Source organism: Balaenoptera ricei, chromosome 1 (assembly GCF_028023285.1).
Source record: "Balaenoptera ricei isolate mBalRic1 chromosome 1, mBalRic1.hap2, whole genome shotgun sequence".
In the NCBI taxonomy this organism is placed as follows: Eukaryota; Metazoa; Chordata; class Mammalia; order Artiodactyla; family Balaenopteridae; genus Balaenoptera; species Balaenoptera ricei.
In genome coordinates this window covers 141,962,611-141,974,933 of record NC_082639.1, presented here as the reverse complement: position 1 = coordinate 141,974,933, position 12,323 = coordinate 141,962,611, and the positions used below count along the sequence as shown (strand labels likewise).

At 40.9% G+C, this 12,323-nt stretch overlaps 1 protein-coding gene across 4 annotated transcripts in view; it reads left to right on the top strand.

Annotated features, from left to right (window-relative positions):
- Positions 1-3,900: 3,900 nt before the first annotated feature.
- Positions 3,901-12,323, top strand: part of ABL2 (ABL proto-oncogene 2, non-receptor tyrosine kinase) — a 114,988-nt gene continuing 106,565 nt past the window's right edge. For all 4 annotated transcript variants that reach the window (XM_059937347.1, XM_059937324.1, XM_059937344.1 and 1 more), the window contains exon 1: positions 3,901-4,289. In XM_059937347.1, the coding sequence (XP_059793330.1) occupies positions 4,133-4,289 (157 nt within the window). In that variant the 5' untranslated portion in view covers positions 3,901-4,132. The remainder of the gene's footprint in view (positions 4,290-12,323) is intronic.

Below are 12,323 nucleotides of genomic sequence, written 5' to 3'. Positions count from 1 at the left end.
ACAAAATAAAGATTAACAGGTATAGAATTCAATGCATTCCTCCCTCAGTAAAAAATTTCTGTACTTGTACCATAGAATAAAATGTTGAGTTAAAAATAAATAAATAAATAAAAATAAAGCTAAAAAAAGAAGAAAAATGCTACATATGAAAATACATTTTTCTTCCAATTTATCTACACAAATATTTTGAGCCCATGTAGATAATATAGACAGAGATTAACATAACTATACAAGCATATGTATTTTACAGGTAAAAGAAAAGATTTTGAGAAACATGACAGCTCCCAAATATTTGAAGGGCTGTTGTGTAGAAGAAAAGTGAAATTTATTCTATGTAGCTACTGGGTAGAACTAGGACCAAGGGTGAAACAGATGGAAGTTTCAGGGTGGCATGTGTCAGTTTACCTCTAGGAAGAACTTTTTGACAATTAGAACTCTTCAAAATAAATGGGCTCCCTCATTGGAGTTATTGTACAGGGAATTCCAGAAGATTATCCTAGATGACCTCTAAGGTTCTTTCTAACCCTATGACATTGAGCCATATGTCAAAAATTAAACACATTTGGGGATGTGGAGGGAGGTAATTGAATTTTATAGGCAAATAATTGTTAACCAGCTGTGGTTGTTTTAGGTATGGATCAAATAGAGTACAGGGAAACTATTATGTCTCTATGGATAAGTCTGAGATTTTCCTAAGAAGGAGGCAGGATCTGAGTAGAACCCTGAATACTGTAAAGGGAGTCATTTGGGCACCATATTGGGGAGAATCTGAGTATTGCAAAAGTCAGAGTTAAAAGGAAGACGTCCTAGAAATAGGCCTATTGGATAAAACATATATGCCTGCTATAGAAGGGGTGGGGATTTGAGGAACAGGAGCTGATGAACATTAGGCAATTATAATCCAGTGTATCCTGGAAAATAATTTTGAAACATCAGGTGAAAAATTTAGACATTGTACATGATGAAGGGGAGGGGAAGCACAGTCAAAGCAATGAGAGGAAGAAGTATTTTTGTTTTAGTGAATTGCTTGGTGAGGAACCTAGAAAGAAAAGGCTAGCAGCAGGAGAATCCAGCAGAGAGATGATCTGAGTCTAAATGAACACTGTATCCATATAGACATAGAGAAAGAAATATTGACTAATATGGGAGAAAGTGTAAGGATGTGGCAATAGCCTGGAAATCCAGATGGGTAAAGACAGGGATCAGTGAAGCATTGCTTACCAGTTCCCTGCTTCTGGAAATAGTGGTATTACTCCGATTATAGGGAAGGTAAAGATGATGAGCATCTATGTCTTCATTGTGCCTTGTTGGTGTTGATGATGGGTTTGATTTTTGGGGCCATCCACTGCTCAGGTGAGGCTGTCCCTGTGCTACTGTGCACCATCCCTGCTCCTTTTTTTCATCTGGTTTCTGCATCTGCCTGGAGTTCACAGCTGCCCTCATTTCAGCTTGAGCTAGTACTACTTGGGATTGTTTTAAATGTTTTAATCGTTTTAAATGTTTAATTGTAATTCTCAGGTGAGTCACTTGGGCTTGGTTATATTGAGATGAAATAGTGTCCCACACCTAAGTAAGTAGGTTCTCCCTGGTCTATCAACCACCGCCCCCCCATTCTGAAAATTCCCATTTCACTTTGAAAAACATCTTCACTTACAAGATATTTGCTTTAGTCTAGGCAGGATCTTAAGACTCTATGGTAGAGGAATCTTCATATGCTAAGCAAAGGTAATATTTCACATGCAATAGTTCACATGTGCAGGTAACTGGTGATGACCAGGTGGGAATGACTAACAAAGTGATATATGATTCCACCTGTTTTTATTGGTTGATTGGTGTTTTTGTTTTTAGTTAAATAAAGGTGGCAGGTGGTGGATGGGGGCTCACATGAATAAATACCGTAGAATTTGTTCTATTATCTAAGTACATACCACTTGAAAAAAATTAGGCCTGGAAAAGTTGATGGATTTCTGAAAACATTACATTTTTTGTACTAATAGTGAGTGCTTGTATGATGCTTTTTATATGCCAAATACTGTTTTAAGTGCTTTATGTATATTACCCAATTTAATTCTCACAACAGCCCTGTGAGGTAGGTACTGTTGCTATCATCATCACTTCACAGATGAGGAACTGATGCACAAAGAGGTTAAATATTTGTCTAAGAGCAAACAAATATTGAGCCCAGTTTTGACCTCAAGCACTTAAGTGCCTCCCTTAACCACTGCACTATACTACACTTACCCATTACATACTATGAAAGAAGTAGAGAAGCCAGACCATTATCCCCCAGATTAAATTCTCTCAGATAATAAAAATCAAACAACAAACCAAATCATGGCTCTATGACCACCTTTATCCCTTGTCAATGATTTTTTTTTTCCAGTAGTTGCAACACTTCAGGAATTAAAAGAAAAAAACAAAGTATTTTAAACACAGGAAAACTTTGATCCAAATGGAAAATTCATATTGTATCCAGTGCTAAAGCATAGTGTCTCTGTTCCCATTTGCTGGGCAATTTCAGTTATTTCTGGTCATACCCTGGATGGCAACGGAATAATTTCAGAGCACTTTTATAGTAGTGAGTATTAATGGTTCATCTAAGGTCAGCCCAGTTCTATGAAAGACATGTAAAGGAGAGCTGTATCCACCTTTTTCCCTGAAAATTATCTTCCGAATGGTTGTTTTGTTGCTTCTTTGCAATGGCTCCCACATCCTCTGCTTTAAAACAAATTTTCAGTGTGGTACCTCCAATAGTTGATACTTTTTATAAAGGAAATAGGGAAGCTAAATGAATAGCTAAAGAACAATTATCAAGTTCTTTGAGAATGTAAAAAACTGGATCAATATTAACATGCAAGAATGATCAGTAGGGGGGAGATGATAAATGAATATTTATACATATATATGTATGTGTGCGCGCATTAAAAACATTTCTCTTCTGCCTGAGTCACTGTCTTTAGATAACATAAGTTAAAGATAAGTTCTCACTCAGAAACAGGGTCAAAGGTAGTTTTATTTTTCTCCTTTGTCATCAAAGGAGACCTGACCACGTGCACTATATATAAAGCATGCCGGTAGGAAGATTAGCTTTACTGTCAAGCAATGTAAGGGTAACCGAAACACACGTGGTTACACGGTAAACGAGTTAAAGAGGAATTCATGGTAATATAATATGAGGAACCGGATCATAACTGCTTCTCCAATGAGACTGTAGAGTGCAGACAACCGAGGCGAGTACAACTTAACATTATGAAATAGTTTCAAAAAATTACAATGAAATAATGTACCTTTTTATTATCTTCATGTAAATTTGATATCATTTACTTTTGACTGTAGGTCGGCTTGGTGACGAGGGTATTTAAAGGAATTCTCCGGGGCATTTTAGGGAGCCTCACCTGGATGGCAAGCACCAAACGCCTTGTGCTTTTCTGTCCCAACTGTGCCTGCTATAAAGAGCGAGCTGTGCACCTGGGGCGCTCAGCGCGACTGATTGATTTGACAGGTGGAGGTGGGACAGGGAAGGCTTTAGACCGACCAACCCTAAAAAAGGCGGTAGCATGTAGAACCGAACGTGGGAGGGGTTGGGTAAGGCGGATTCGGATGTGGGAGGCTGAGGTGCTGCGAACGAACCGAAGGGCCGAAAGAGTTGAAGCAACGGTAGACGTGCCAGTGAGGTAGGTACGGGGGCTGCGGGGGGCGGGGACGAACCCACCCTCGGAAGAGAAGGGGGCGCGCGGTCGGGCCGGGGCCGGGGCGGGGCGGGGCGGGGCGGGGCCGCCGGGAAGCCCTCCCTCCGAGTAGCGGAGGTGACTGGTCGGGTGGGGGGCGGGAGACGCTCTGTCCCACGCTCTGCCAGTGCTCGGTGGTTTAAAGATGGCGGCGGCGGGGGCGGCAGCGTTGAGGGCGCGGAGCCGCGGGATGGGGAGGGAAAAGGAGAATCTGTGAGGCGTCGAGAGGCAGCGCGGCGGCTGCTGTGAGGAGTCGGGTGCGGAGACGCCGGTGGCCGGACCGCTCAGGGCCGGGGCCTCGACTGGGAAGGAGAGGCCGGAGCAAGCGCCTGGAGCCCGAGGCCGGAGCCGAGGAGGAATGTGACCAGGGGTCGGCGGGGGCGCGGGAGTACGCAAGTGCAGGGATGGGGCAGCAGGTGGGCCGCGTCGGGGAGGCTCCGGGGCTTCAGCAGTCGCAACCCCGCGGGATCCGGGGCAGCAGCGCAGCCAGGCCCTCCAGCCGCAGGCGGGACCTGGCGGGGCGCACCGCAGAGGCCGGCTTCAATATCTTCACCCAGCATGGTGAGTGTGTCCGGGAGCCGGCGTGAGGGCGTGGGGGAGGCCGGAGGTGGGGTTGGGGCGGGGTGGGAGGCAGACAGGCAGCCCTAGGGGCTCGAGGGGTGGAGGGGTGCCCAAGAGTGGGGGCGGAATCTGCTGCCATCTGGGCCAGTCACGGGAGGCGAGTCACACCCCTCCCCCCCTCCCGTCTCCAGCCTGGCTGGCAGCTCCCGGGGGCGGAGGAGGAAAGAGAAGTGGTCTTAGGGACCTTGGATGGACAGTCTTCTGCACTGGGTGGGACACGACTGTGCGGCTCGGGGAAGACGGTGGATAGTGTCCTCAGGGGAGAGAAGGATGAAGGGAGGTGTGAGCTCAGTCCAGGTGTTAGTATAAATTGGTTGTTAGCGAAGGGAGCATGAGTTGTGCCTCGAGGGATTGGGAAATAGGAACTGAATCTCAGCAGGTAGTGAGTGGCCTAGGAAGTATCTACGTATAACTCAGGCAATGAGCAGTGTCAGGATAGTGAACAGTGCCCTGAAGTACCCTTCTATGGGAAAGATAAGGGTAGTATCTTAGCACTTTGAATTTTTTTTTTTTTTTCAAACTGGAAATGAAGGACTTTGCCAAACCATCCTCTGTTCTGCTCTCTTGAGTAGGACACATTTCTGAGATGGCTGGCAGGGGTTAGAGGTTGGTGGGCATCGTTAGGACTTTGGATACGAACAAGAGTTTTTCTTCCTACCAGGTGTGCATATATATATATATATATATATATATATATATATATATATATACACACACACACACACATACATACTTACATTCTCTATATGGTCTGGAACCTATTACTTTGGCCTCATTATCAGGGTGTTTTTAAAACAGTTGTCTCCAGACTCGTGATCACGTACCCCAAGAATTTATGTATCTTTATTACTGTATTAATGTGTAACTTAGAAATGTACACAGAAACAGAATTTAAGAAAGGATGAGATGAAAAAATAAATACAACAAGAGTTCTAATAAATTTTTTCCTGCAGCCCAGTGGATCCTTTTGCACTTCCTCTGAGCTGCACCCACACCACTTTTGAGGCCACTTGTCTAGAGGAAGGAAGAATGGAAAAGGGGGGAAAAAACCAAAATTAACCTTCATGGAGTTGAGAATACCCTAAGACCTGAGAGAGGCTGAAGAGATAGATGTGACTTCTGTGTAAAGGACTGGATAGTTGAGGTTGGATGAGAGGTAGCAAACTGGACTTTAACTGAAGAGGCATGTGGAAAATAATAAAAGATAAAAGAGGGTATTCTGTACTGCATAGTGTAGGGAAGACAAGGAAGGAAAAGAAGTGTGAACTATTCCTTAGAAATGGAGTTCTGGAGGAAGTTAAGACAAATGATAGTATGCAGAGAAAGAGATGAACCTTAGAAGCTGTGGCTGCTAGGTGAGTTGTATCAGAGTTCTGGGTTTGGACTTTGTGAACAACCTGAGTTTTGTAATGGAAGAGATATAGGTGATTTGGGCCATTCAGGAGTTACGTGTCTACTCTTAAAGATGTGAGTGAGATTCTCTTCCAGGTATATAAACATTTTATGAAGGTGCCATATAAGTTAGTCTGTATCAAAATCACTTCCTGAAACATAGGAGCAAAGAATGGGTAGTTTTCAGGGAAGAAATGATCCAAGTAGCTTTGCTTTGTGGGAAGTGTTAGTTATGTATTAAACTTGGCCCAGTAGGTAATAGTGATCCTCTTCCTCTAGCATCTATTCAGGACGTAAGATTTTCTGAGAAGGAGGAGGTCATGAAGAATGGAATAGGAGGAGATTTTGAAGGATGAATAGGATTTGGATCTATGGAGCAAGAAAAAGAGGGCAGGCTGTGCAGGAGAAACAACTTAAGTGTGAACAATTGAAATGAACGTAATTTGTTGATGGAATAGTGAGGAGAGACATCTGTCATGAGTGAAGCAAATCCTCTAGGAGTGAATCCTAGAGCAAAAATTGCAAGAATCAAGTTCTGGTCTTGGCTCCACCTGGCTGGGTGATTTAGTCACTTACCATCTTTGGGTTTCTTTATCTGTTAAATGTTGGATTGGATGATCTCTAAGGTACCATCTGACTCTAAGATGTTATGATTCTACTGATAATTGAGAAGCAGTGGGAAGAAAACTTTGAATACGTTGGGTTATGGGCTGGGTTATTGAAAGTGTGGCAGAGGAGTTTATATCCATTTACCTGATTGGTTAGTTTATAGGCTATGTAAAGAAACACAGGTGTGAGGTGCTGAAAGACTTGGCCTTGAGTGGAGGCAATGGAAACAGGTGGGGTGAGTTTGAGGGATATTTCATGCATTCAACAAAGAAAAGTTTTTTGAGCACCTATTATGTACTGGGCCCTGGGGATGTTGCTGTGAGTATAACAAGGCCCCTGTCCTTGTGGAACTTAAGGATTTTATGATTTGGTTTAGAGGATGAAAGAAGAGAGGATGACTTTGGAATACTTAGGAGCCATTCTGCCTGGATTTGAAACCTGGCTTGACTGCTTATTATCTTTGTGACCCTGGATAAGTTATTTAACCTTTTTGTGCCTTGGATTCTTCATTTGTAAAATGGGGATAATAAGAATACCTGGTAATAATAGTACCTAGATTAATGAGTTAATATGTACAAGGCACTTCGAATAGTGCCTGGCATGTAGTAAGGGCTAAATATGTGTTGGCCCTGGCCATTACTACTACTACTACTACTACTACTACTACTATCAAGAATAGGGATGAGTCGAAGATAATAAGTTTTGAAATTGGCTGTGTTGACAAGTTTGGAAGTTAGAAGCTGATTGAAAGGATGGGAATAGGGTAAGTTTGTTGCCAACGACTAGTATGTAAAGAATAGAATTGGCAAATAATATAGGAAACAAAGGTTAAGTGAGTACTGTTTTTAGACAGATGGGTGTTTATAAACTTCTATAGCTCAGATTTTCTCAACCTTGGCAGTTATTGACATTTTGGGGTGAGTCGTTCTTTGTTGTGGGGGCCTGTCCTATACTTTTTAAGATGTTTAGCAGCATCCTTGGCCTCTGCTCACTAGATGCCAGTAGCACCCCTTTCTGGCAAACTACCCCCCCCGCCCCCAGTTGTAACAACCAGAAATGTTTTCAGACATTGCTAGATTGCCCCTAGGTGAGAACCACTGCTTAGAAACACATGATAAATTCTGGTTTGAATGAATAAATTCAATTAGGTTCAAAAGCTTCTCAGTGGACCTGTTGTTTGACATTTACACAAAAAACCTGGCAACTAGTGTACAAGTCACTGTCTTGAGTTTCAGTATTGAGGTATTAGCACATAATTTCATATACGAAAGTTAGGTCTGACTGTTGAGTTTACATGTAAGTTTATTTTTATTATTTATTATTTATTTATTTATTTCTGTGTTGGGTCTTCGTTTCTGTGCGAGGGCTTTCTCCATTTGCGGCAAGTGGGGGCCACTCTTCATCGCGGTGCGCGGGCCTCTCTCTATCACGGCCTCTCTTGTTGCGGAGCACAGGCTCCAGACGCGCAGGCTCAGTAATTGTGGCTCACGGGCCTAGTTGCTCCGCGGCATGTGGGATCTTCCCAGACCAGGGCTCGAACCCGCGTCCCCTGCATTAGCAGGCAGATTCTCAACCACTGCGCCACCAGGAAAGCCCTACATGTAGGTTTAAATATAGATTAAATATTGTACGTAGTCAGTAACAATGTATGTACGTTACAGAAATGGGTTTATCAGAGTCCATGATTTTTCTTCTGTAGATAAAAGAAATGGTGTTTTCTCATTGAAAATGAGAATATTTTTTTATTAATATGTAAGTTGTTATAATAATTTGCTTTGCCAAAAATGCCTTTTGTGAATGTAATTTAGAAGGAATAAAAATAATTGGGCTGTGTTTTGGTATGAAAAAGGTGAGTGCTGTGTGATTTTTCTGAAATCTGCTATTGAACCTTTTTGGTGAGCTGATGTTTTGTGACTAGTAATCTAGGGTTGAATACCTCGTCTTTTTAATATCTGACATACATTACAACAGTTGAGTGATTTCACTTCAACTTTATTTCCTTCTCTCACTTATTTGCTGTAAATGCTATTAAAAATTAACCTTAAATTGTGAAGTTTTGAGTAATAAAACTTTTCCCTCAAACTCATCAGTTTAAGTGGTCTGATTTCTTTATTTAGGATTTGTAGTTCGTGTTTTAGTCTTTGCAGAATGAAAGATGTCGGCACGACAGGTTGAAAATGATACTGTAGAAAAGAACAGGAAGGCTGTTGCAAGGGAATTTTAATTATGGTGACCTAGTATAGTGGCTACTGATTCTTATGAGAACCAGACTTTTAAAAAGAAATCAGCTGTTAGGTTTTTGTTAACCTCCAAATCTGCATGAGTTACAGGTATCTGGGTGTGTCTGTATTTTTAGAAAAGTGACAAAATAATTTGTGGTACAGATTCTTTTATCACAGCCCAATTGACAGTAAGATCCCAGGTAAGTTTTGAAGTCTGAAGTTTCTCCTTAAGGGTCTTGAGCTTGCTTTAAAAAGAAAAACCAGCATCTTTCCCCCTTGCAATTACTATACTATATCTTTTTTTTTTTCTCTTCACTCCCTCTGTCAAAATCAGTAATGATGATGGTAATACTAATTTATATTTGTGTAGTTTTTTTTGAGTTTATGAACACCTTTTATGTCCTTTATCTTATTTGATCTTTACAATTACAGTTGGCCCTTGAACAACATGGGTTTGAACTTTCAGGGTCCACTTACAGGCAGATTTTTTTCAATAAATATGTACTATAGTTTTATCGCGGTTGGTTGAATCCACAGATGCCAAACCCGGATATGGAGGACCACCTGTAAAGTTATAAGAGGATTTTTGACTTCGTGGAGCGTCGGTGCCCCAACCTCCGAGTTGTTCAAGGGTCAGCTGTACTCTGAAATAGGTGGGGACAGATATTAATCTTCCCATCTTATAGATGAAGAGTTGAGAATTAAGTGACTTCCCAAGGGCAGATGGCTGTTAAGTTACGGGACTGAAACTCAAGCCTTTGTCTCCAAATCTTGCCATAGTGTAGAGATTAGAGAACATGGGTTTTATTTTATTTTTTTAAATGCATTTTAAAAAAATATTTTTATTTGGTTGCATTGGGTCTTAGTTGTGGCAGGTGGGCTCCTTAGTTGTGGCATGTGAACTCTCAGTTGTGGCATGCACGTGGGATCTAGTTCCCTGACCAAGGCTCGAACCCAGGGCCCCTGCACTGGGAGCGTGGAGTCTTAACCACTGTGCCACCAGGGAAGTCCCAAGAAGATGGGTTTTAAAATGAGATAGAATTGGGTTCAGATCCTGCCTTGTGTCTGACATTGGTAAGTGGTTTACACCTCCAACCTCAGCAGGTTGTTGAATTAAATGATAAAATTTTGTAAGGCTCTAAGTGCTCAATAAATAGTAGTTTTGTTGTTGTCATTGTTATTTACCTCAAGATGGTTGTGAAGATTACATGAGTCTTATGTGAAAATGTTTTGTAAACTATCTCAAACGCTGCTATTGTCTTCACGATAGCATGCTGAAGTGTAGAATTGTCTTAGCATTCATATTTTAAGTCTCTGTTTTGTCGAAGTCTCTATTTTTTTCTGAAGTGACTCTTGATTATTAAAGGGCTTTCAGAAAGCAGCAAAAAGATAGGGAAATTTTGGGGATCTGAAATCACCTTAGACCTGCCTTCCTTGAGGGTAAATGTTATCTTCTTAGGATTATTTGTCTTATGGGTCTTTCTTACTCTTTTCATACTGGTGTTTTTCTTCCTTCAAAGAAGTTGAACAAGAAACACAGGCCAAGGCATGTGTAAAGTTTAGGTTGAGACCTCATTCTAAGCTGGCACATTTGTTTGCTAGTTAATATTTAATGATTTTTTATATTGTAATCTCCTTCATCTGACATCCTTTAAGAACTTTTTGTGCCTTCTTATATTATTTTTACCTCTGGTTATAAAGTTTCTTGTTAAAAGCATGTTTTAGTAGAACTTTTTTTTTTTTTTTAATTTTATAGCTACTTTATTTATTTATTTATTTATTTTTGGCTGTGTTGGGTCTTCGGTTCGTGCGAGGGCTTTCTCTAGTTGCGGCAAGCGGGGGCCACTCTTCATCGCGGTGCGCGGGCCTTTCACTATCGCGGCCCCTCCCGTTGCGGGGCACAGGCTCCAGACGCGCAGGCTCAGTAGTTGTGGCTCACGGGCCCAGCTGCTCCGTGGCATGTGGGATCCTCCCAGGCCAGGGCTCGAACCCGTGTCCCCTGCATTAGCAGGCAGATTCTCAACCACTGCGCCACCAGGGAAGCCCCTAGTAGAACTTTTATATTCTTAATTTTGTGAGTCAAATTGGGCTTTTTCTCATATACTATGCGTATAAGATTTCAAAATACATAATGTTAACCTCATCAATCTTAACAGATTTCTTCTGGAATAGATAAATTTGGAGTGTCACTGTTGATACTTCACCAGATCATATAGAACCATTCTCAAACTTTAGTGTGGAAACCCAGATTGCTGGGTCCCACCCCCAGAGTTTCTTATTTAGGTCTGAGGTGGGATTAGAGAATTTGCATTTTTGACAAATTTTCAGGTGTTGCTGAATGCTACTGGTTGGGGCCACACTTTGAGAACTGTTGGTAATGTGAGATTAAGAAGAGTGGTGGATCAAAAGTAATTCAAAGATTGTCAGTTGTCAGAAAACATAGTGTATTGACTCTTCTACTTAAAACTGGTTCAAAAGTCCATTTGTTGCAAGTCTTGTGTCCACATGCAGGTGTCCACTGTCTTGTGCCACTTTTTTTGTGGCAGGAAGAGATGCTTTGGCCTCAACTTTTTTTTTTTTTTTTTTTTTTTAAATCTCTAAAAGTTCATATGTTGAAGGTGTGTTGAGAGGTGCGCTTTTGAAAGAATCTTGTGTCAGGGAAAAGGGAGGTAAGACACACAGAGTTCTGCTGACAGACTTAGAGTGGGCCTTAGTCACTGGAAGAAGCTGTGAAGAAATAATTGCCACTTATTGAGTGCTGTGTGCCAGGAATGTTCTACTTAATTGCAGGGTTTTTTTCACTTAAACCCCATAAAACCTTGCTTGCTCAAATTGAAAAAGATAAGAGACCAAAGAAATTGGGATACCTATTTGTGATTCTGTAGTTATGTGGGATGATGCCTAGCTACCTTTTGGGGTTTGTGTATATGTACATACGTATATGTATGTGTGTGTATATAGGAAGATTTTTAGTCTTTTTTTACCCTATCTCTCTTGAGACCAATGATGAGGGTTTCAGAATGGTAGACCAGGGTTAGATCTATATACTTACTCTGTGGCTATGGATTGAGACTTAGATATTATGGCCTAACAAACGGAGCAGTAGGCGCTCACAGTGCAATTTGAAATCTCATGGTAATGTTGAACTATTGGCTTAACCTCTAGACTTAGTATTACTAATATTTCTTATTTAAAGACTTTTATATCCCCCACTCCCTGTTGATAGATTACAACTCTCCTTTTCTCCTTGTATTGGAATCTATGTAGCCACTTAAAGTGATCTATTTAGTTTATTATTGTAATATGCAACTTATAAAGACATTTCTTTTTCCTTTTTAGGTAATATGATAGAATTAAAAAAAAAACTAGCATAACACTCTAGAGTATTTCCTATGTTTCTTTATTCAGTTATTTTACAGTAATTGCCTATGTTAATATCTCAGAGAGTTTTTAGGTATAATTTAGACAGAATTGCTGTCCAAAAGAATGATGCTGCTTAAGTAGATATTGATGAACACTCTCATGAAACAGTTAATAAACTAGTCTTGTTTTGTGTGTGTGGGAAGTGTGATATTTTGTATAATAACTGTTGGTTACTAATCTCTGCCTTTTTGGGTTGAGGGCATAATTTCAGTATGTAAATTTGTGGTCATTGTACTAATTAGAATGATTTCTCAGTTCAATTCTTTTCTTTTTTTTAAATAAATAAATTTATCTATCTATTTATTTATTTATTTTTGGCTGCATTGCG